Source organism: Cryptotermes secundus, unplaced genomic scaffold (assembly GCF_002891405.2).
Source record: "Cryptotermes secundus unplaced genomic scaffold, Csec_1.0 scaffold565, whole genome shotgun sequence".
Classification (NCBI taxonomy): domain Eukaryota; kingdom Metazoa; phylum Arthropoda; class Insecta; order Blattodea; family Kalotermitidae; genus Cryptotermes; species Cryptotermes secundus.
The window spans coordinates 980,410-1,006,774 of NW_019731581.1; the positions used below are offsets into that span (position 1 = coordinate 980,410).

General features: G+C 41.1%; 1 protein-coding gene across 1 annotated transcript in view; it reads right to left on the minus strand.

Moving 5' to 3' along the window:
• Positions 1–6,966, minus strand: part of LOC111867207 (WD repeat and FYVE domain-containing protein 3) — an 88,845-nt gene extending 81,879 nt beyond the window's left edge. The window contains exon 1 of the mRNA XM_023856836.2: positions 6,270–6,966. Within this exon, the coding sequence (XP_023712604.1) occupies positions 6,270–6,473 (204 nt within the window). The 5' untranslated portion in view covers positions 6,474–6,966. The remainder of the gene's footprint in view (positions 1–6,269) is intronic.
• Between the last annotated feature and the right edge of the window lie 19,399 nt (positions 6,967–26,365).

Here is a 26,365-nt window from a genome sequence, read left to right on the forward strand (position 1 = left end):
GATAGATGGGGGAAGCATTATAGATACCGCTAAGCCAGTAGAGGCCGAACTCGCTGGCTTGGTCAGGACTGATGGTATGCACCAATATCGGTAGGTTACAGAGACTGGTAGAATATCATAGAGGGAAGCACAATGGACCAATACTGGTCTAAGTGCATGGGGAAACCCACCCTCTCCAATAACTAACTAACTAACACAAGCAATAAAAGATGATCAGATACGTCACGTGCCACATGCCAGAACAGAAGCTGGATTTTAGACTCATCAAATGAGGGAAGGTGAAATCAATGTTCTCTCTTAAGTCATTAAGCTATTATGATCATATTAAAATGAAAAGGATGGAGCTACCATCAAAAATCTATTGACAACAGCTAATAGGATGAAGCATAAGATGAAACTACAACACAACACCAAATGGTACAAAATCTAACTGCCATTTTGGTTTACCAAATGTTACTAAAAACCATGAGATGGAAGCACTGCTTCATTCTCTCTGTTCCTTACATATTTCAAAGTTATAAGTGTTCTGAATTTGGCATTCTACACTCAGCTCTACAAAAAATAATGAAGAAGATTTAAGGTTGAAGTCATTTGAACCTGAGCATATCAACGAACTTCCTGAAAAAGATATGGATTCACCTGAGGCTGAATACAAGACTCATATGGTGCTTTCCTTTCAATTATTCAAGGCAGAACTTTTTTTTTCCTCAGATGACATGCTATTTATCACAGCAAACAAGTCAGCAATGTTCATTTCTGGTGCAAGAAAATCCCTTATTTTATGAGGAAACTCAGCAGCACCCATCTCATGTTATGAAATTTGCAGATATTTAAAAATATCCCTTAAATGGTCCACACTTTTTTTTTACAGAAGTGTCCATCACATGGCATATCTGAAAGTGCTGGTTCGCTTCGCAATTTCGTGAAAGTGGTCTTGAATCTACATGCACAGTGCAGTTATATGATGTTCCATTATGCTCTCTTACTTTGAGAATGTCAGTAACTCATTCAGTAGATGAAGGACTGGCATTGCCCACTTCAAAATAAAGACCAGACAACATAATTCACTGTGAAGCATCGTAAAACAAAATATTTCTCGACTGCAGCTAACAAATGTTCAAGAGCTAAAAACTGTCATCAGCGGTTGCTACTATGACATTCAGCCTTCAGCATATAAGATTTCTAACAGATCATGGGAATATATCAAACAACGTTCAAAAAATGGAGAGCAACATACAGACATGCTTAACTTCACAGCAAAGGGACTTTGTAGCCACTCTGCATACTATAATGGGATTGACTCATCCAGACTTCATGGAATTGCATATTATTTCACAACACCCCAGCTGGCCACCTCAGTCTCAATAATGTAAACAAGGAGCACTAGACCAGGAATGCAAATAAATGATTAAATTGTCTTTCGTCTGCGATTCGACTGCCACATTCAAGCTCTGTTAGTGCTTCTTTCAGCTGGAAACAAGTACTGTGAGTATCTGTGTTATAACTTCTAGCATTTTAGTAGATTTTAATGTGGAACAATACATATGTCAACTATTTTGTATACAGTTTCTGATTCAAACTGTCTGAATACAATGTTGATTACTCAGTACAAGCAGTAGTGGTCATTCCAGTTGTTCCTACTACACCATTAAGGTGTATGGGGGACTGGACGTATAGATCCACGTCTTCTTGACCTTAGCACTAGTTGGAGGTGAGTGGTCAGCTTCATGGCCCAGCTGCTCTATCCCTGAGGAAAGTGCTCTCAGTAACCATTGGACAGTTGTCTGGGTGAGCCCCAAAACCGGTATGGACGACATGGAAAAGAGAAAAATCTTTCCCCTACCGAGACCCGAATTCTGACCCTTTAGTTGTCCAGCCCCACAGCCAGTTGCTATACCAAATGAGCTATCCTTGTTCTCCCAGTTGTTAAGGTAGCAACGTAAAATATTTTTTAACGTGCATAATTTCTTTTAACTAATATACGTCTGCAAAAAAATGAAGCTGACTGGATTTCTCTGCACGCCAGCATCTGACTGCCGAGGCGTGCTGCATGCCGACTGTTTCACGCGTACGTACGGAGGCAAAGGAGGGAAAAGAAAAGGCTAAGGTGTTTCTGTCACCCAGAAACGACACACATATTCCATAAAGAACGAAAAGCTTGGACGACTTCCAAAGAGTTGTTTTACGCAAAACTGTTTTCGAGTATTATGACAAAGGCGAATTACTGTCAACAATAACACCTGCTCTTAGGGAAAGAACAGAGTATAAACATTCAGTTAATATTATCAATCACAAATCAAATTTAATATTATATTAAATTATTCTTACGAAAACGTTCAGTTTTGTTCCTACGCGGTACGTCCCGGTATCAGTTGCCGCGGAATGACGTACTGGCAACGTCACGGCAATTCCTTGTTGGTTCGCGCCAAAAGTCAGAGATGACGACAAGGTTTAGGTTAAAAGCTCCTACGTTACGAAGCTGTGTTATCAGGGATGGAAAGGAATATCCGTTTAACGCTTGAATAATGCTTTAAATTACGAGGTGCAGTAAAAATTAACAAGTGAATTAGGCGTTACGTATACAACAGCTTATATATACGTTTTGCAATATTCTTTGACTTCTGAAATAAAATTTGAAATTAAATTAGCTTCATAGAAGCACTAAGTTTTAGACAATTCGCCTCTTCCATACCTATAATTAATAATTATACCCTTCAAAGGCGAAGAAACGCAATGCAGCCTTGTTCGATATGTGAGCTAACACAAAATGACTACCACAATTATATACTGGCCTTTTGAACCTTCAAAACTTACAATAAGAAAAATTTCCTCTGGCTGAGGAAATAAGGCCACTTGAAAACAGTATGTTTGCATCACCATAACATTACTGTAGTAGATCTGTTTGGAAGAAAATGCTGTGGCCCTTACCGGAGACACAAGATAGCTGTAAGGAAAAGTTTGCATGCTATATCATTATGATGTGCATACCAAGTACAACATTCTTCACTTATGCATTCAGATATACACAATATAAATACAAGATACAGACATAACCTTGTGCCAGACACTAACCTCTGTAAATATGAAGAAAGGAGTTTACTGAATAACTTAATTCCAGTACAGTAATCTTCCTCCTACAATCAAACGTCTTGAGTATGATACTGAACTGTTTAAGATAGAATTCAAAAAATATTTCCTACTTTGCTCCTACTCTGTAGAAGACATACCTGAATAAATAATTCTCCATTATAAATACATATAAGTTATAATTTTTATGTGCTCTATTAGTATATGTATGTTCTCACGCAACATGTGACACTTTATTGTCATCCATAACAATAAACTGACATGCACATAAAAGTAACAAAGATAACACAACACTGATATTCATACGGCTAAACAAAACAATACAAAAAACATGGATAAAGAACAAAAGATAAAGAATGATGTTCTCAAGCAAATGTATGATAACGTGAAAGACAAAAAATGCAATAACATTAGAATATTTTAACTTAAGAACAAACTAATGCAGTGTAGCAATTTCAACAAATGAATGGTTGCCTGAGGATGGCCAAGTAAGGCTGAAACATGTACCAGTTAAATTGTAATTTTAATATTATCTTAAGTTAAGAAATTGTACATAAACTTGTATTAAAGATGGAAGTAAGTTTGTATTTAAATTTGCAACAGAAACAACTACTGTATTTATATTACGGCATATTGTGCATCCTTGGATTAGGCTTATGAAGGATTTGTGGATTGTAAATAAATTATACACAGAGATATTGGGTTCTCAGACTTTATCCATTGTCCTGGTTTTTAAGATAACTAAGAAAAACATGACGTTTCGGAAACTGGATCTGTTTCCATCCTCAGGTGGTCCAGTGATTGAGGCTAGCTCTTTCTAAGGGACCCAACAGAATAGGTGTTTTCCCTCACCTGAAGACAAAAACAGATCCAGTTTCCAAAACGTCGTCTTTTTCTTAGTTATCTTAAAACCAGGACGATGGATAAGGTCCGAAAACCCAATATCTCTGTGTGTTATACACTATCATCAGAATCCTATAGTAACTACTTGTAAATAAATTATATTCTGTTCTTTTCTAGCACGTGTCTGTGGCATTCATCAGAACATAATACTCATGGTGAAAGGAGTGCATCTTATGGCTGATTTCAGTGCAGAAAATTGTGTGCATAACAGGAAGCAAAACATGTACTTCAACATGGTGTAAAGCTGCCCTGGGTCTGATGCGGTATGTAAGTTATGCTCTACAGCAGACAGTTTTCAATTCGGGGATATGATGGGTGTGGGGGGGGACCAAGAAGTCTTTGGCTTTATAAAGAAAGCAACACACTATGGGATTGAAAAAATGTATTTATTCTACATATTCCCCCTTGAGCTCCATACATTTATGACTTTGTTGTTCTAACATCTTTAACCCATCCAAGAACAATTCTTTTGGTTGTGCTGCAAACCACCCATAGATGAAATAGGAAAAGCCAAAGACTTATCACCACCCCTGCATACACATATGCAAACAGTGGTTAATGACAGACAGCTCAACATTAATGACTGTTGTCCCATGTGAAGAATTTATTAATGGTCTGACAAGAGTTAATCCACCTTCCATCCTCACAGTTTTGTGGCTTGATTCAAAGCTAAATTTCTAACCCTGTGCAAAGAGAGCTTAACTGAACATGCATGTATTGTATTAGTAGATTCTGCATAAAATTAAACTTTCATGGCTCACAGTAAAGTGCAAGGGTATCACTGGTCCAATGACAAAGGAACATTTCATTCCATTGTAATATATATGCATCAAGCCCAATCTCCAACTAAGTCGAGCCCATTTCCCTGCATACTGCTACTGACTACATGGTGAATGTAATAATTACATTTTATGCTTTCCAAAAGGTTGCGATTCAATATATCAGGGCACTGGGTAAAAGTAAAAAAAAAAAAAATGTAAAGCTATCCCTGTAACAGGCCATGAAGGCCCATAGGGTTGTGAGACATTGAGGGTTCCACATTATCTAGACAATTGGCTCATAGATGACGGTAAGGTTGTCAGCCATACACACCAGCCATGCTTTACTCCCCAGGAAAATTATTTAATTAATTCCTGATACTCATTTCTGTTAGAGGCTGAGTCAACCCCAGAGCCTAGTGCAGCTGGAAGGATTAAGTCAATTGAAAAAAATCCAGTGGCCTCATCGGGACTTGAACCCGCAACCTTCTGGCTTGTAGCATAGCCCCTCAGCCAACTACGCTACCATGAGGGCACTGGGTAACAATATGAAAAAGATATTGATTGTACTTCGTGCTGGAACTGCATTACAGTAAAGGAACATAAATTTCTGCTAATTTAGTAAATCATAAGAACAGATTTTGACTCACTATAAAATGGCATTACTTTGCTGGTAGGCGAAGCCCCTTCAGATGCTGCAGATGGCTGACAACCTTACCGCCATCTATGAGCCGACTGTCTAGATAATGTGGGACCCTCAATGTCTCACAACCCTATAGGCCTTCATGGCCTGGTACAGGGGTAGCTTTACTTCTTTTTTAAAGAAATAATTTCTCTCTCACATTGTTCAATATAAACAACATGACACAAACAACCATAAGATACAGCTACAGTTTAGTTATTGCTAAACCAAGGGTTTTCCCATGGGTCCTAGGTCAGTCATTACATATATCACTCATGGAGAAGATGAGCCCTTCTTGAGAAGCTGCCAATTGTGCAGCTACTCAAGAACTTCCCAGCATTTTATGGAACCTGAAGGTTCATTACCATGTTCACAAGAGCCCCTCACTGGTCCCCATCCTGAGCCAGATTGATCTACTCCATACCATCCCATCCTGTCTCTCTAAGATCCATTTTAATATTGTCCACTCACCTAGGTCAGTCATTAACAAGATGAATTTAACAGTTCTGTCTTTCAGGATGTAATACTGTGCAGTCTGCTGAATGTCAGCTGATGTTTGTGAGGAACATGGCACCTACATCTTCAGGGTTGAAAAGAAAGTCAAGCAAGAAACCAGGCAGGCAGCACGCACCTGTATTTGGCTTGCATTTCAGCGCTAAAGATGGAGGTGGCGTGTTCCTCTGAAATGTTGGTCCAGTTTCAACACACTACATGGAATTATATCTAAGAAGATGGAACTCATCATAACCATCACTACAAGAACCTCAGATCCTACAAGATGAATTCAATTTTGCAATTATGGTTTGTCTTTATTACAAAATATTGAATTAAATTCTCACCTTGCAGAAGAGAGGCAACATGTTATACAGCTTGTCATCACGTTCTTTTTCACTGAGTGGGTGGGATGGATGAGTATATTCAGAAAATAACTTCTTGAGGTGCATGAGTCCTAAAGCAGTGTGTTGAGGATTTGAGTTAGCTTCATCCTGTAAAGCGGTTGGGGCTGACGCCCCTCCTACACGGAATTTGCGCATAATATTCATTATGAGAGGTGAGACTGATTTTAATTACACAGGCAAAATGAATGTGAACAAGCACGTTTCTTCCTTTTTGAACAAAAATGAACATGAACAAACGGGTTTCTTCCGTTTTAAACAGAAATGTCCATGAATCACACAGAGGTTCGCGAAAACCCGACTTAAATGATGGTGACTACCAGCCGACAGTATATTCAGGCTCAATGCCATTATGTTATTCAGTATTTAACACTCGGTATTGGAATAACACTCAAACACATTTTTAGCCTAATTTTATACTGACAGCACTTGATGGGCACAGAAACACGTAATGGGAACTTTCACTTTTGATGGCTGGATTCAAATGTTCTTGGATGCATTCCTATTATTAACATGTAACATGCGTACTTGTCTTACAATATTTTGTCGCATGTTTGTGTGTACGTATTTTCACTCTACACGCCCACTTTCCCCATCTCTACAGCTGATATTGTCCATCTTATTGGGGAACCATCGACTGCATTTGACAATCGGGTGAATTCCATTAGCGAGATGCTAGCGAATTGAGCAAACGCTATGTGATTACGTTGCGCATTATGTAAACTTTGCATATTATTCTCGTACACAGGAGTTGTATGAATCACATTCCTAACTCTCGTCATAGGAAATAAAGAAGTATATTCCTCATTGTTTATCATTCAAGGGTGAATTTCAGCTTAGGATTATGTCTAAATGCATAACGTTTGTAGTGATCAGTGATTCTATGTACCCGTGGACAATACACCATTGCCTATTGTACGGCGGTAATAGTTGAGATGTCCGCCAACAGGTGGCAACACATTTCAATCTTGCGATCCTTCCGTTAACGAAGATCGCGCGTTGTCCGCTCCAAAATGGAAAACTGACGTCTACCTAGCTGGAGTTGTTAAAAAATACATAATTGTTACACTCAATTAAATTTCATTATATAATAATTGTATACAGCATTAATACAGTTGTAATTTGTGGCAATTATACCGAAATTTCAAATTGGCTCACAACGAGCTTCGTATTTTCCAACGTCTCTCGCACTTCAAGAAACTGAGCAAAATATTAGGACGTTACCATGCACCGAAAGTGTTGAGATAGCGTGCGTCTCCAAACACTATTTGTTTTGGCGCTGCCTAACCCGTGCCATTTTTAAGCAACCTGCAGAGTAAGGCAATTAAAGATACTAATAAAAAAGTCAGGGTTTGTGACTGTGTTCCTCTTCTTTCTACTAAAAACCGGATATTTCATTGTGGGTTATTTAACTACGTTTCAATATCGATAATATAGCGTCGAATATATGGATAATGAAGGATTGATGATCTGAACAAGGTTTGGAAAGAAGTGATCGTGGCCTAATTCGCCTGAATGAACTGAGGAAAACCAAGATATACTTCACTTTGGTAGTAATAGATTTTCATATTGAAATTCGAACCGAGTACCTCCCGAATACGAGACGAGAGCGTTAGCGCTATGCGAATCCGCTTAGTAATTTGGTGATAGAGCATATGTTGATATGCCGAATATTTACATTTCCGGGACACAGAATATTACAAACAAAGAGTGCTGTTATGATTATATGCAGTTACAAAATCATAGTTTCATCGTCATTTATAAGTCATAAGGCGTTAGGCCCATAGTTCTCACAACGGTCGTCATACATACAATGTAAAGTGCCCTATACGTAACTGCGCATCACCCATGAAATGTGTAACCTTGGAACTGATTATACGTGGATAGTCAGTTTCATGCTGCGGGCGAAAAGACTTCCCAGTTCGCAACTGAACAGAAACTTTCCATTGCCGGGAATCGAAACAACATTCCTCGACCTTTAGAATTTAACCCGTCACTATATCGACTGAGCTATGTTCATGCTCAATTTAATTAAAGATAGTCGGTGAATTCAAAGGTTTGCTGGGGGGGAGTCGGCGGACACGATATTGTACGGTGCTATGAGTCTGAGAAGACAGTGCTATAAACTCTAGACGTCTCCAAACCCACGCGGGCTGCTGGAAGGTGTCATGAACTAATCAAACTTTTCAATATCTGTGAATCCCATTTAGTGTTCTTATTGCCATCACGCACCGCTGTAAATCCAATCAGGTAATGCTATGGGTAATTTCATCAGAAACATAAAGATTTACTTTTCTTTTGTTCACGCAAGTTTTTAAATTCAATTTTAAGTGTTCTGTTTGTTTGTTTGTTTGCACTCATGCATATGTATCGAGATTTCGAGCAAGGAATATGGAAGAAGTTCTAAATCTGTCAGAGGCGGCGCGAGATTGTTGCAGGCATGTATGATATTTAACAATGCTGTATTAAGTACATTACGACGGGCTGATCCCCCGTCCAAGGAGTCCTACTTACTGTGTAAAAGATGAAGTTGAAAAACTCCCGAGGTCCAACAAAGGGCTGTAGAGCCGTAGTTAGATAGTATTAATGAGGTAAAAGAATCATTATGAATTGCAGGGCCTGTATTGTAAAAATTAAGGAGGAAACAATTATAGGGTATTTCAAGGCGTACATTCCGACGCGTCGTCACAAAATCGTTGTGTAGGCCTGTCTGTTAAATCTTATAATAGACGGCCGAAGTTCGAGTCCAGAGACCAACTTCTCCTTCCTTTTCACTCATTTCTCTCGGTTTTCATGCCGTTTCTAAACTTGCCGAAACGGCGGTCGCGCGTTCTTCGACCGCTCAACACTTGAATCGTGGGTTGCAATCCCGCTCGGAGTATGCAGGTTAGTCCTTATTTTACTCCCTTGTCTTGTGATGATATAAACCTTACGATGGGTGTATGTTCCATTCAAAAGATTCTGTCACTATATCTTTTTTTTTTTAATTCGCTTAGTGGGGAGTGGAGTCCAGCTGGGTCCACTCGGCACGGCGGCCACTGATTAGCCTATTGTAGCATGCCCCGGGTGATTATGATGATGGAGAATTTGGTGGAATGAAGATTGGCAGGGGAAACCGAAGTACTCGGAGAAAACCCGCCCCAGCCCCACTTTGTCCACCACAAATCTCACTTGACCAGACCTCGGATCGAACCCGGGCCGCCGCGGTGGGAAGCCAGCGACTAACCGCGGCCTGTCACTATATCTTAGTTAAAGAACCTACGAGTGTAATGTAACAGAAGAAGACAACGCCCAAATTAGGCTCTATTACCACCACCACTGATGATGATGATGATTTTATAGAGGAAGACCGCACTAGTAACACATACACGAGAGAAACACGACACGCAAAAACTAAGATGGCCGCAAAAGAGTACAAAGACAGCATTCTGGTCGTGAGATAAAAACTAAACAATAACGATAGACAAGTGAACAGTGCAGTGGTCTCCCCGAAAACAAAAGTAAAATGCCTGATGATGGCCCATGTGCGGCCGAAACATGTTAAGTGAGAAGAAACATATGTAGAACTAAAGACATTTTGGTAATTTGATGATCACTTTTAGTGCATAAGTTATACTTTTAGCGTCTTGATGACATTTTATGATTACAACAACATCGTAAAGTATTAAAGTGGCACTTTTAGTGAGAAACATATTTGAGATATCTTTTATATGTTAAAAAATTGTTGCATTATTAACGGGTGCTTTGTTAATAAGGACGATGAAGATGAAAATAATAATAAATAATTCTACTAGCCGCCACTGACTGAGATGGCAACGCTTCTGAAATAAGAGAGTGTGGTGGAGGTAGTATTAATGCAATTTTCTTCATTCTCCCATTTCTTTCTTCTTTTCTTTCGAACGTAATCTGCTCCTCGCACAAGTCAAACTTTAATATTTCAAGATTTTTTAACGTTAGAAATATAAAAAGGAAACTTAGTTTTCCGGAGTAGGGTGACAGGAAATGCAAAAAGAAGTGACGAGCAAACGAATACATTATATTATAATTTCATCCCTTGCGACCCCCCCCCCACGCTCCTCTTCCCTCATGGTCCAAATGAGGGCCCGGAGATTAAAAGGGAACTAAGATCAAATTTGTATCAGCTCTTATTCTGAGGCTCGTTTCAATTTTAGCCACGTTGAAATTACTGCTGTATTACCAACTTTTCAATATTACCACATGAAATCACGGACAAACAAGAGTGAAAGGCGTGGGGGTATAATTCCTATATGCGTCTTTTCGAGTTTTAATTCCACCCTTGCCTCGGCGTCCACATCTTGTTGCTTCAGAAATAATCATGCTACCGTCCATTGGATTTTTTTTTTCAATTGACCTAATCCTTCCGGCCGCACTATGGTCCTGGGGTCGCCTCAGCCTCTAACAGNAATAATTTCAATATAATTACCTAAAGTCACATATCTTACAGTTTTAAAAAGCAAGAGAATGCCATTTTTGACAAGTATCAAACAGCTTTTCAATATGTAAAAAGAGAGATTACACAAGAAATTATGTTAGAAATAGCAAAATATTGAATTTCCTGTAGCCTGCTAATTTACGTTTGCGTGAGACTTCTTGTCTTCTGGTCTGTTGGAAAATTGCTTTTACAAAAAATATTTCTACTAAAATTTTAATATTGATTTTAATATCAATTAGCTCTAAAAGTTGAAAGGCCGCATGTTTGACACGGCTGGTCTAGATGGTGTGGGAGCCTCGACGTCTCACAACCCTATGGGCCTTCACGGCCTGTTACAGGGATAGCTTTACTTTTTTTTTTTTTACCGTCCCTGAGCCATAAACATTTTCCCTTGTATTTCGCTACATGCACATCATGTCCACACATATTCCTAATAAAAACTGTGAATCTTAGTGAGCTTTGTACTTCATAATAGCCTACACATATAGACTAATTTTACCTGTGGTTTTGTATGGGTGTGAAACTTGGTCTCTGACATGAAGGAGGACAAGTTGATGAGAATATTTGGACCGAAGAGGGCTGAAGTGGCAGGAGGTAGGAAAATACCGCATAATACCGTGCCGAACACGGAGCCACAATTGGTTATAGTGGCTGTTAATGTATATTTAGTTGTGACGATAGGTCGAATGTGAATGTTTCGATACTGAAATTCCTCTCTTGATTATCACAAGCAATATTGTGATAGAGTTGCTGGCATTCCTGTTGTATTCGGGAATTCTGGGTTCAAATCTCGGTTTGGAGACTACCTATCCTGGTTTTACTCAGTCCTTCCAGGCAAACGTCGGGGTGGTACCGTAAAATAGATCACGACCATTTCCTTTCACATTATCCACGCATCATCTTATCACTCGACGCTACACAATATATGGAGTTGAAATGGCGTCTTGAAATAGGACAGTAATTGGTCATTCTTCACTGCCAGAATCCACAATAAGCTGTCCTGGAGTAATGCTGACCAGTACTGATGTACTGAGAACGTAGGAAGCCTGACATTCCTTCGCGGAACTTGCAGTTAGTAGGAGAACAGGGAAATGTGACACAGTACGAGTGGGTGCTTTAATTAGAAGTCAGTGTAGTTTTGTAGACAGATACCAAACTACATGGCGTCACATCCCAGAAGCCACTGCCGCGAGGACTTAAAATAAAATTTAGCTACAAAATTGTTACAACTGTTGCCTGAATCACGACCTTCGCCTTCCCAGGCCTTTAGTCCTTTGGTTAAATCCTCGTAGATAATTAAACTTTCCATACTTTCTAAATAGACCGCCTCTGTGGCCTAGTGGTCAGAGGTCCGGGTTCGATTCCCGGCGCTACCAGATTTTCTGAGAAGTAGTGGGTCTGGAACGGAGACCACTCAGCCTCGTGAGAATAATTGAGGAGCTATTTCAAGGAAATAGCGGCTCCGGTCTAGAAAACCGAGATTAACGGCCGTGGGGATACGTTGCGCTGACCACGCGACATCCTCTATCCGCTAAAGTTGGCACTAACTTCCCCGACAAGCGGCGGTCGCTCGGTCGGTATAGTTCATTTGAGGAATAAAACCACTGAGTTTGTTTATGTAGGATTTTGTTTTTCTTTGTGTGTTTTACGTGGGTAAGTCAATAAGTAAGTTACAAATGGATATAGAACTTAAACAAATAAGAGTACCGATTTGAAAAATGCCTTTATTCCTCAACATAATCTCCCTGTACATTGAGGCACTTGTCCCAGCGTTTCACAAGCCCCTGAAAACCAGCAGCATCAAATTCTTTGGGCTGCTGTCGGAACCAGGCGTTGACTTCCCTTTCTACAGCTTCATCATCGGGAAAATGTTCAGCCGAAATATGATGTTTAAGAGGGCCGAACAAATGGAAGTCGCTTGGAGCAAGGTCGGGGCTGTATGGAGGATGCTCGAGGACTTCCCACTTGAAATTTCGCAGCGTCTCATTTGTCCTGTTGGCAGTATGGGGACGCGCGTTGTCATGCAAGAGCAACACGCCTAGTTCCGACAGCAGCCCAAAGAATTTTATGCTGCTTCTTTTCAGGGGCTTGTGAAACGATGGGACAAGTGCCTTAATGTACAGGGAGATTATGTTGAGAAATAAAAGCATTTTTCAAATCAGTATTCTTATTTGTTTAAGTTCTATATCCATTTGTAACTTACTTATTGACTTACTCTCGTATTGAGAACAAAAAGGGCTGTAGAGTCATAGGCAGATTAACAACAAAAATTGGAAGTTCCTTTCTTGTATCTGCATTGCCCTTGCAATTAGTTGGTATCCAGCCAGTGCTCTCAGAAGCTGTTCTACTTTCGTGGCAAAGTCCAGGGCAGTAGAGCCGGTATTGCCACGGTTTCTTCACATAATTCAGCGGCCCCCTTCTGTGTTTTGCCGAGCAATGTTCTCATATTTCGAAACTTACTAACATGGACATTTTCACTGCAGACTGCATTAGACTTCTCTTTCACTGCGAGAGAATCCCGCATCCTGCGCCATGCCAAGTTCCCGGACTGTAAATGAATGGAAATTGTAGGGGAAAATTCGACAGGCGACCTGTCGGAAGGGGTGTAAAGGGGGGGGGATGCAAGTTGCGAGAGAAGAAAGAAAATAGTTCCTAGTATTTTAATTAAATTTGTCATGCATAATTCTCTTCCCTTTTTTTCATATTGGATCTTTTTCCTTTCTCTGTTTTATTTGAATAAGAAGAAACTTTGCCGTCTGTCTGTCTGTCTGTCCACATTTGGACCAGTTTATTTGTTCGTCTTGTGGGAAGCTTTATACTTCATCTAACTTTTGTCAAGTCTCTTTTTTCTTTAGCGCTGAATCCTCTCTTCCGCGTGCAGCTAATGAAGGCGCGGGCGGAGAAATTCGTTTCTGTCGCGGATTCTGTCTGTGTGCGCGTGTTATGTGTGTCTGTCTCTGCTTATGCGTGCCTATTCACGACAGGCCTCCTCGCGCAGGTGGAAGCCGAACTCGGGTTGTATGGGTTCCTGTGAGTTCCTTGGGCTCACTTCATAAAATTAACTCATAACTCATAAGCGATGGAGACATATCATTTTGTTGGATTTGAAGTCCTCACAGCAGTGAAAATTGAGAATATTACATTCTAGGCAGTAACACTGTGGAGCCCGGTAGAAGTCCACTGAAGTTTTGCATCAAAATGCTACAGAAAACCAAGCAAGTAACCAGTAAGCAGAGCGAACCTGAAGATGGAGGCAATATGCTCTTCCGAAACGTATGAACTTCTATTGAACTATATGGCGTTACACCTCAGAAGTGTCCTTCATGTGCCTATAATCAGATTAGTTTATTTATAAATTACATAACGTCACAGCAGCAACCGAGGAAGTTATTCAGTGTCGAATGAAATGGGAACAAGATTATTCACAGTGGAATAAAAAGAACTAAATTGCGGTCTCGAAAATATCGGAACATCTGGCTATCCTGTCATAGATGTTGACCTACCAAAAGGCAGTCACTGTTACAGAAATCTTCTATTCGTCACAGTCACATAAATCACTGGACAGTACGTCCAAGACACGATACCCGCACGATAAGGCAGGTTGCGAAGACAAGAATTGGGAGGTTGGGTAACAGCCTCGAGATGAAGTGATGGACATAGAAAATAACAGAAAATCGACAATCAATGAGCGACAAAAAAAAAACAGCCGAAGGAGCGTGGACGTCATTAGTTCTTGTTTAAAATTATTTACTAATTGATTGTTAGCTTAACGTCACTTTCTGTTACTTTAATGTCAGTTTCGGTTTTCTAAAGAGCTGATTGCTCCGTGATGACTGCAGAGACATTTTTCCCTCTGGTGGTAGGAACTAGCATGTCCAGTAGCAGGCTTAAGAATGTTGATTTCAAAGAGCCGTTAAATAAACAATAAAGTTCCTTCCGTCAAATGTGACACTTTTATAAGTTTTCCACCTCGTCACCACCTGCCTTACATGTTTCGGCTCACCACGGAGCCATCATCAGAGGCATTTATAGTAGAAAAAGAAATCACCAACACACAAAACTTCACTTTGTTAAAAATAGCCACGTTCCAGTTAATTAAAANATATCAGCCCCGTTCAGCCAACGAGGTCGGCCGTCGGTACCTGATATTTCCTCCATCTACCAGAGGCATTGGGAACTACTTGGGCGGGAAATTGTTGCCTAATTTTGCTCAGAGGTCTCCTAGAGACATGAGGATCTTTTACGTGCCGTAAATCTACGACACGGGACCCACGGCTTAAAGTCCCTCCCGGAGGACTTGTTCCCTGAATTTTTCCGCCCTTAAAAATTCCACGACCTCCGCCGGGTTTGAACCCGCGTACCTTGAGTCATGAGGTGACTACTTACCTAAGTCCCACATCTCATTGGTGCTCCAAGTGGATAGTTTCCTTAAGCCAGTGTGCCCCCGTTCTAGATACGTGCGGAGACCAGCGTTACATTTCACTATCCTAAAAATATTAAATAAATTGAAATTACTTTCACGGAGAAGTTAATATCAAATAAAATCTGGGTAATTCTTGCTATCATTTAGTGTAAGGGAGTGGACCAAAATGCAAAATGAGAAGCCTCATCATTCATTCTCTTCACCAAATATTATTAAAATATCTAAACCAAGGTGTGTGAGTCCGTTGAACATGTAGCACGAATGGACGCGGCGAGAAATTCGTGAAAATATTCAGTGGGGAAATTAAAAGAAAATGTACAATTTGGGAGACTTGGACATCCGTGATAACACTTAGTACTGATCTTGAAAAAGACGTGAGGTTATGGACTGGTTCTAACCGTCTCAGAATACAGTCCAGTGGCGGAATTATGTGAACTCGGTAATGAGTTTATTTGCCAGAGTCTCTAGAACGATTCTATTTCACCACAAAATTCCTCGTTGAATAAGCTTCATATCGTACATTTCCAGTCTTACGTTGAAGTATCTGTCCGACTTCGTTTGCGAACATTAGCAGTGCAGACGAGTTAACGTAAAGTTGTCTCTCATCATCATCAGTAATCTGACAAGACGACAGGTCCACAGTCTCTTCCAAAACAGTTCCTCCATTTGATGCGATCTAGAGCTTTCTCCTTCAAATGAGAATATCCTCTTCTGTCCCCAAGGTCATCCAGCATCTTCTTACGTCTTCTGGTCACTTCTATCCGCCCCTCTATCTTTCCTTCAATAACTTCTTTTAGAAGGCAGTTTCTGCGTAAAACATGACCAATCCAATTAGCCTTCCGTTTTCTTATTTCGTGTAGGATATTCCTCTGCTCATTGACTCTAAATAACACTTCTTCATTTCTCACATAATCAGTCCAACTGATATTCTCCATCCTTCTCCAACACCACATTTCGTAGCTTTCCAGGTGTTTCTGGAAAGTTTCAGCCCCATACAAAGCAATGCTCCAAATGTAGCATTTCACTAGTTTCTTTCTCAAATTTAAGTCCAATTTGCTGGTAAAAAGATTCTTCTTCTTGCTAAATGCAGCTTTTGCCATGGCAATCCTAGCTTTAATTTCACACGTACACCTTCCCTCATCTGTTAATAAGCTACCCAAATATTTAAAACATTTCACATTCTCCAGTTGTCTCTGTGCTTAACTAATTAAGCACTACGCCATGAAGACGTATGGGGGAGCGGATGTATAGATCCAGGTTTTCTTTACCTTGGCACTAGCTGGAGGTGAGTGTTCAGCTTCGCGCCTCGGCAGCTTTACCCTCGGGGAAAGAGCCCTCAGCACCCATTGTATAGGAGACTGGGTGGACCTCAGAACCAGTCTAGACGAGGTGGGGAAGAAGAAATTCTTGCCCCAACCGGGACAAGAACTCCGATCCCTCCATCAAGCCCTTAGCTAGTTGCCATACCGACTGAGCTATCCCGGCTCTTCAGCGGTGCAGACAAGTACATAACTTATAAGATTGACCGTGCCATAGCTCATGCGGTTATTCGCCGGCTTCCCACTGCGGCGGCCTGGGTTCGAACCCAGGTCAGGTCAAGTATGATTTGTGGTGGACAAAGTGGCACTGCTGCAGGTTTTCTCCAAGTAGTTCGGTTTCTCCTGCCAATTCTGGATACATCAATTGCTCCACAATCACCCTCACCTATCATCTGGGGCTGGTACAATAGGCCAGAAGTGGCCGCAGTACAAGGGACTTAGTCCCACGTCACTAGCAATAAAAAAACTTAAGGTCTGGCCAGATTGCTACCTGAGACCCAGGAAATACTGCTGGCAATAAATCTAAATGTACCCATAGGCAGATCAGGCACGCTTTTTTTTTCTATTTTGGACGATGTTATAAAATATTAATTAAATTATGAATTGCCCTCAATCGTTTTATGTTTTGAGTACGGAGCACAAAAGCATCTTCTGGAGCATCAACGCTGTTAGCGAGAAAACAACATTCCTGGTAATGTATTGGCGGCTGAATTTCTGATCAATTTGCCAACATTATGTTCATCCATCTCTCTTGCCTGTTATCCATTCCCCTTGGCTTGCTCCTTTGAGTTGGGTGGGTGGCGCAACCTCCCGCTGATTCTTTGCGAAGTGATCAGTCATCGTCAGAATCGTGACAATAGAAGGCGCTTTGTTCCGGTCTGTCTCAGCTACCGCATTGTCCAATCCCAAGACGAGGAGCATTCGACGCGCGCTGGAGTTCGGAGATTTTTAGGTTCAAATTAATTTTTCGCTAAGGTTCACGAAAATCTATTTTGAACTTATATTTCATGAGTTCGTTTCGAAAATTATCCATAAAGACAGCAAGGTGCATTTCAGATTCGACCTTCGTAACATAACCAGCGAAGAAGACAGTGTGTCACATATAAGATTTTTGGAGCTTGTGTATATGTTTATAGTGTACACTTTAATATCCATAAAACAACACGTTATATGAGGAAAGTGTACACGTGTTCCTAGTGGCTACAACTTCTGTGCGAGACATTCAAACTAACGAATCTATAAATTTACTAGGATTCATGTGAGGTGCTAATCCATGTTGTCCGACGAACGTTAATTTTAATTTACTCTTTAAATTTTCATCTAAATACGAGTGTAAAGAAGAGTGTATCAAGAATGTCAACTTCTGAGATGTGACGCCGTGTAGATCTCGTGTGAACGGACGTTTCGGATGAAGATATTTCCTCCATCTTCAGGTTAGAAAAAACCACGAGCGAGGAACCAGCGTGAGCAGGTGGCTGCCGTCTGCGGGCGATACTTTCCTCCGAAACGTCGGTTCACACAAGATCTACACGGCGTTACAACCTAGAAGGCGGCATTCTTCATAGTCACCGCCGTGAAAACTTTAAATCTAACAAGAGTATATCAGATTGGAGTACATATACTACATTTCACATTCTTTCTGGTGATTGTACCTTTCTCATTGGCACAGATCTTGTAAGAGACAATTACGACGCCTCGCTTCTTTTCTACATTAGATTTACAATGTTAGCAATTTAAAGAGTGTAAAAAAATGGCGAATCATTGTGAGAGCAAATGAGCTTCAGCCATATCTTTCTGTGATATTATTATATTATTACCGGTACTGGTGCGTGCTATCAGCCCCGTTGAGCCAACGAGGTCGGCCGTTGGTACCTGATATTTCCCCCATCTACCAGAGGCATTGGAAACTACTAGGGCGGGAAATTGTTGCCTAATTTTGCTCACAGGTCTCCTAGAGACATGAGGATCTTTTACGTGTCGTAAATCTACGACACGGGACTTCCGTGATATTAGCATATAGGCCTATATATCCTGAATCGCATTAGTTTTCATTGTCTTTTCAACAAAACTTAACCAATTGAACGTATAATTCGGCGTATATATACAGGGTGTTTCACGACTTCAGGGCATAACTGCAGGAGGTGATTTCCTAGGTCTTTGTGATCAAAAAAGTTCATATAAACATGTGTCCGATTTTGGGCGGTTACGGATTTATGACCGTTTTTTCATTCCCCTACACGCCCTCGTGTGAACCGCGTCTATCATCTGACGGGTCGCTATTTTTAGCCAGCTACAGACAGAGCGTTCTTGTTATCTAGACACTAGAGAGGTACCTAAGGCGGGGTGGGTTGGTATGTCCGGCGCGGTTCACAACCGAGCGGCAGCCTGTGTTGCGGCCGGCGGTGGCATTTTCGAAAATCAGCTTTAAGCACCAATAAATTCAATTAAAGGTAATTTCACGAAGTTAACTTTACATTCATACTTTAAATGTATCATGTATTGTGCTGGTTTATTATTTTGTTCCGTTTATTGTCAGTAATCGTTACCTTCTATTCTGAGTTTAAAACGGCCATAACTCCGTAACCGTCCAAAATCGGACACATGTTTATATGAACTTTCTTGATCACAAAGACCTAGGAAATCACCTCCTGCAGTTATGCCCTAAAGTCGTGAAACACCCTTGTATATACACTCGCCGTGGTCGGGTGGTCGTCAGGTCCCATCTTGAAATATCGGTCCGGAGGCCAGCTACCCTAAGTGACGATTTTCGTGGTCTTACCCAGTCCCTGCAGGAAGACACCTGAAGAACACCTCAGCCTATGCCACGATTTCTGTCTTCCTCTTTCTTTCCTACTCATGCCTCAGAATGCGTCCGTCGTATCACTCTATAGCCTCACTTACTGACAGGTAGGCCGCACACCGACATGCGTCAAGACATGTAAGTCAAGATACGATGTCTGCAACATGACGCAAAGGAAGGAGCATGGTTGAAACGAATGAGATTATGGAAACCGAGACACACCGGTCTGAATCATGATGCTGACGAATGAAGCAAGACTGTGTATTTTGTCCCATGTCTTGATGCTTGTCTTGACGCAGTTGGTGTGCGGGCGTCCTTATGGATAGCTTACAAATGGGGAATGCTGGTAGGTTAATGTACACAGCTCCGTTACGTCACAGATGGGGCCTGTACTGCTGACCGTCTCTCTATATAGCAAGGTGTGTTCTTTATATTCTTCGATAAAGTAAACATCGATAATAGATAATAGTTGTAAATCATACTGAAATCTGTTTTTTATAGTAAGTACAACATTTTCTTACGGTGAGTTGTTTCGGGAAACACAGTGTTTGGCTTGAGCCTCAGGAAAACAAGCGTTTATATCTTGCTCTAAATTGCCTCCACAACTTCTAGTGCAAACCCTCAATACCACATTTCACTCAATTCTGATCACTGAAATACAGCGGCAGGAGAGACTTCACTTTCAGATTATGCACTTATTTTATTTGCTCTTCTACGTTTGGAGAACGAACCGGAAAGTGATTCGAAACCTACAAACACGTTAGTGGGAGTCAAAGTGTAGTTCAGTTTCCGAAACGTCGTGTCCTCTATTACCTAGAATTCCGAAGTCCAAAAAGTCAGTAATTCTGTGTCATCCACCATCGTCAGAACCCTTTACTATCTTCTTCTATACTACCAAGCCATCGGAGTTTTGGTCTTCCTCAGTCTCTTCTCCCTTCTGGCTTACCTGAAGTTAATATTCAGTCATTATCCTGGCTGGGTGCCATAACTAGCCCAATATTTCCACATCAGGTTCATTATGCAAATTATATCCTTCATTGTTATGTCGTCTTCTGTGCTATTTTCTCTTTTATGCCAATAACATGTCCTTCGTTCTTTTCAAGACCAGCTTTCGTTATCCTTTGTAAGGGCCCAGAAACACATAATCAGTGCTGTAGTTGTGCCAGGGTAGGCAAGGGAGGCGCCCCCCTCTTTAAATTAGTCCTGGGTTGAAGCCTAGTACGACATGAAATACAGAGCTATCATATTTTAATTTCCGAACTCTGATGTGGAAGCGTCAGCCTGTTTACGCATGCGCATTTCGTAAGCTGTTTGTCCTCCAGTTCTGCATTTTGAATATTTGGTTATTTAACGACTCTGACATTAACCATACTCTACAATGTTCGATGAGTAATGACTATGGAGCAATTGATTGAATGAGAATTGGCAGAGGAAACAGAAACGCTAACTGCTCCAATGCCGCTTTTCAATCGTCTGTGGCTCTACAGTCCTTTCGTTGGACCTGAGCCGCTTTCTCAAGTTCTCAATCCTTTACACAGTTGATAGGACTCCCTGGACGGGGGATCAGCCCGTCCCAAGGCCGCACAGACATCCGTGCCTCGAGTGAGATTCGAACCCACGATCCCAGTGTTTCAGCGGGCGAAAACAGTTCATGCCTCAGATAGCGAGGCCACTGTGATCGGTTGCAATACCACTTTGCCCACCGGAAATCCCACACGATCTGACCTGGGGTCGAATCCGGGCCACCGTGACTAACCGCTTGAGCTATGGCACATTTCTTTCACCATGAACTGGGGGCTCGAATGTTCTGACTACAGCCCTGCATCTGATAGAGGCTTCACAGAAGGCGTTCGAAATACAAACTCTCATCACTGTTCTGTCTCGGAGTGGGAACAAACGGACGTATACTGTGAAGCTTCTTCAAACGCATGTAGCATGCAGATCAGACAGGAAGAATCTCTTATTACGACTGATGGCGTCAAACGTCGTGTAAATGAAAGTGAGGAATCAGTTAAGAATGCAGAAGTGAGTTAGGTAATGGATCATAGCGTTCTGGAAATTCACTCACTTTTTGTTTAAGTGTCTCGAAAATCGTATGAATTAGGAGAAAAAGTGTCGTCATCATCATCATCAGTAATCTGTCAGAAGACAGGTCCACAGTCTCTTCCAAAACAATTCCTCCGCTTAATGCGATCTAGAGCTTTCTCCTTCAAATGACAGTATCCTCTTCTGTCCCCAAGGTCATCCAGCATTTTCTTCCTCGTCTTCTGGTCACTTCTATCCGCCCCCAGTTTCTGCGTAAAACATGACCAATCCAATTAGCCTTCCGTTTTCTTATTTCGTGTAGGATATTCCTCTGCTCACTGACTCTAAATAACACTTCTTCATTTCTCACATAATCGGTCCAACTGATCTTCTCCATCCTTCTCCAACACCACATTTCGAAACTTTCCAAACACAAAATTTCATTTTTGTTCAGAACTCTACTCGTGAACCATCTTAGCTTTGATTAGGATTTCGTGAGTCATAAGCTCCAATTACCGTTGAGATATGCAAAGAAACACATACAGGTCTTCATGCAGTGTCCAATTTTTAATAAAAATTTGAATGGTTCGACAAATTTTAGTTACATTCCACAGTACCAAGTTCAACAATTCTAGAGCTGTTTCATTAGTACAGACGGACGGACCAAGTGCTTTTCCAACGCTGCTTAAAACTGTTACTACGCCTCGTGTATCCTCAAACCGGTTATCATATGACGTCATAAACATAAACTCTGTATCACGCGGACATAGATATATGGAACATAATAAACCACAACACAATAAATTACAAAATAAATACGCATTCGGACAGTCGAACTATGAATGCCTATAAAAGAAGGACGCTAGAAATGATCGCCTTTCATGGTCTTATCTAGTCGTTAACATTGAGCACAGCCAACAGACAGTCAGCAATCGGATAAAAGAAGTCTAAAAACGAACGAATAAACAAATAAATGTAATTTCTCCTTACCGTGAGGCCACGCAAGGGGACGCTACCTCGACACCGGAAACGCACGCTGCCACAGAAGAATCGCAACTGTTGACTGAGAGGCATTCAGGCCGTGATAACGCATATTCCAACCCTTCGAACCTGACTCTGTGGTGCCATCTAGGTTCATAAACAAGTAACGGATGAGCAAGTCCTCACAACAAGTGAATAGCTCCAATCACTCCATCCCAAGAACCAAGGTGTCACACAGACTTTGTGGGCGCCATTTTACGTAACAACGGCTCCGTATAAGCATTTTTTTCTTAAATTCTGCACCGACATAATCCAGTAACTTTATAGTAATTACGTAACTGCTTACGTCATCAAATGACAAACGAAACACCCCCAATACATGGAGTTATAATTGATGAATTAGCCAAAAGTGAAATATAATTCGAATAAGGCATATCAGTTACTGAATAAATTAAAAATGCAAACAGAAAGTGAGACAACAGTAGGAAGTCCTAAGAAAGTTAGCTAAGACTGAAATCTAATTGGACACAGGTCAGCTTCTGGTCTGTGTTGTCAACTTATTGGAGGCAACGTAGATACCATAAAGAATAACATAGAAGCCCTAACAGACGCAAGTAAGGAGTTTGGTCTGGTCAAGAGGGATTTGTGGTGGACAAAGTGGCGCTGGGGCAGGTTTTCTCCGAGTACTTCGGTTTTCCCTGCCAATCTTCATTCCACCAATTGCTCCACAATCACCCTCACCTATCATCTGGGGCTGGTACAATAGGCCAGAAGTGGCCGCAGTGCAAGGGACTTAGTCCCACCCCACTAGCAATAAAAGAAAAGGTTGGTCTGAAAGCAAACACAGAAAATCAAGTACAGTAAACTTGGGAAAGAAGACAACACAGTAGGTTAATTGCATACTGTACGTGTATTTGACACAACTGAAATTCTGAACAAACTCACTTCGTAACTTCAGTTACATGACAGCAGCACTGACAAAGCAGCGAAGCCATGTCTCACATATTTACGGAGCACATACAAAGCAATAACCACACACGAAATAAGACTGTATTATAGAGAGGGCAAGATTTCATATGCATATAATACAGGGAAGTCTTCCTTTGCATTTCGCGAACATTTGTTCCTAACATACAATTTTCATCAGCAGTATCGGTCGAATCGAATTTAATCCTTTACAGGCTGAACTTCTAAGTGCGTGTAATATACATATATTCAGTTCGTACCTCACAGTAAACACATTACATCTCCGCTATGAAGACCAACCGGATATTGCTGTTTATTGTGGCAACCATACGAAACACTCAAGTACATTGTGGTCAGAAATGGGAATTTTAAGTTTAATTTGGCGGTACATAGAGAACCATTGGACTTTAACGGATTAAACGCACTATTCAATTGTTTGTACCCATTTGATTAAAACAGAGCACTTGTTGGTAACAGGTGACTCACTGCTAGTTGCACCGAACGAATTAGGCAGTGTTAGAGGCCGGTTTATTCGCATTTAATCCAAACCAGCAGAAGGGCTCCGACGTCATTAATCTAATTATACTGTGTCTTACCTGTGTTACAAATGGCTGAGAGAAGAAAAGCTTTCGTGCATTTCGTGTAATTAATCACAATTTATAAATTAATCGGGCATCAAATAAATAAAGATCTAGTTCAATTTCTCCGCCGCCATAAGGCGCGGGCTTAATTTGAAAACACGAAAAGTGAAATTGTTTAAAGCTTAATCTACCAGTAGCTTTTCTGAAACAAATTAGCGAGCCATATCTCTGTCCGTCTGTCTGTAACGTCCAATCATTCAACTACGGACTTCAAAATTTTATGAATACTCACTGATTTTGAGTACCGCGCAATTTAAGATCTCCTCGACGTTTAAACTTTGTCTCCAACTACACTAACATGGCGCCTGTGTGACCATGTGACATGGTTGGCGATGAATCTTTGAGAATTGTAAAACTTCTAGTACGATTGTACTTCAACATAACTGAAGAAACCGTCGTTGCTGCGTGCAACATTTTGGTGAGATTTCGAAAACTGACGAAACTTTGTAACATGACGTAAAATTTGTGAGCATCTACTGCGTAGTAATCTGCCTGCTTGTGGTTTTAAAACATAAAAATTTAATTGTTCTATCTATGGCTCTACATTCATTTGGTTGTAACTTAGTCGCTTTTTCAGTTTATTAATCATATACACATTCGGTAGGACTCCTTGGATGGGGATCAGCCCGTCGTAAGGCCGCTGTTGGAGAATACTGTACATGAAAATAAAATTACACATCCGCGGATTTTCAGTGTAGATGAAACCTCGCGCAAAATCGCTCAACGTCCTGAGAAAATCATTTTACACACTTCCGGCTTGAATGCAACTCTGCTTACAATTTATCCTTCAATTAAAATTATATGAAAATTACAATTAAACTGCTACATGTTTCGGCGTTACTTGGCCATCCTCAGGCAACTGTTCACTTGTTGAAGTTGCTACACTGCATTAGTTAAAATGTTCCCATGTTATTGCATTTTTTTTGTAGTTCTCATTAAAATATGTCTGAAAACATCAGCCTTGATCTTCACTTGCAGCGCCCGTGCTTTCTGTAATGTATACTATATGTTTATGATTTGTTATTCGCAATATTAAGTTTTACTTTTTTTTTACCAATTTTGAATTTTGATAGTTGTTTTGCTCCCTTAATTTCATTTGAAGTTTGTAAATTTGATTTTTATTTGTTAAATTAAAATTAATTTCTGCTGATCCTTTGTTCATATCGTGACCGTCAACTGGCAGTAATCTAACAAGATATGCAACAATGAAAACAAAACTTTTTTTAAGAATTACGACAACAATGGCGGTGGCGTAGTTGGTTGAGGGGCTATGCTACAAGCCGGAAGGTCGCGGGTTCAAGTCCCGATGAGGTCATTGGATTTTTTTTTTCCAATTGACCTAATCCTTCCAGCCGCACTATAGGCCCTGAGGTCGACTCAGCCTCTATCAGAAATGAGTACCAGGAATTAATTAAATAATTTTCCTGGGAAGTAAAGCGCGGCCGGTGCGTAAGGCTGACAACCTTACCGCCATCTTTGAGCCGATTTTCTAGAAAATGTGGGAACCTCAACATCTCACAACCCTATGGGCCTCCACGGCCTGTTACAGGGATAGCTTTACTTTTACTACAACAATGGAGCTTTCCGTCACACTGTCTGGAAATATTATGTTGTTCTGAACAGGTTTCGATAAAGTCTACATACTTGCAAGCGACGAGGCTGGCGGAAGAATTTCTTGTCCCTTGGGGCGGCCTTTAAGGTTCGCTCTGACTATTGCCATGCGTGACACCTCAAGCATCACGTTGACTAATGCGTCAGCAGACGGGCTATTGTCTATCGGAGTTTACTAATCTCCATCAAATTCAGAGGTTCTTTAATTTCGAATGAGATGTGAAGGTAACTGGGAGGAAGTGGTGGATAGTTTCTCCGTATTATTCTCGAATATGTGAAGAAAGATACTAGGATTTCGGTGGGGAGGTGCGCGCCTCAGACTGACAGGCGTCTTAAGAAAACCTCCACGTGTATGCATCACGTGGTCCCCACGTCACGGACATGTAAAGAAGCGTGCGTCCGTGTCCTTTGCCGATAAAGTGCGTTCCTGAAGGCCTCGCATATTTCAAGACAAGTTTTCTCATAGGAACGTCATTCTCTCAGATTTTTTTTTTNTTTTTTGGGGGGGGGGTCGCATTATTTCTAACTTTCCGCATAAAATGAGACTTTATTAATATTTTTACATCATACTATTTCAAGAATACCGTCTTTTGGGATGTGCCGCCGTGTAGTGTGGCTGCATCCACCTGCTCACGCTGGTAGCTGGCTCGCGAATTTCTTATACCCTGAAGATGGAGGCGATACGTTCCCCCGAATCGTCGGTGAACACAATATATTGTGACGTGTAGCGCAATGGAGGACACCGCCTCCCTCCCCAGCGGTGACGTAGCAGGTGAGTCAGCACTCCGCCCCCCCCCCCACCTGCGCGTGGGGGCTCAGA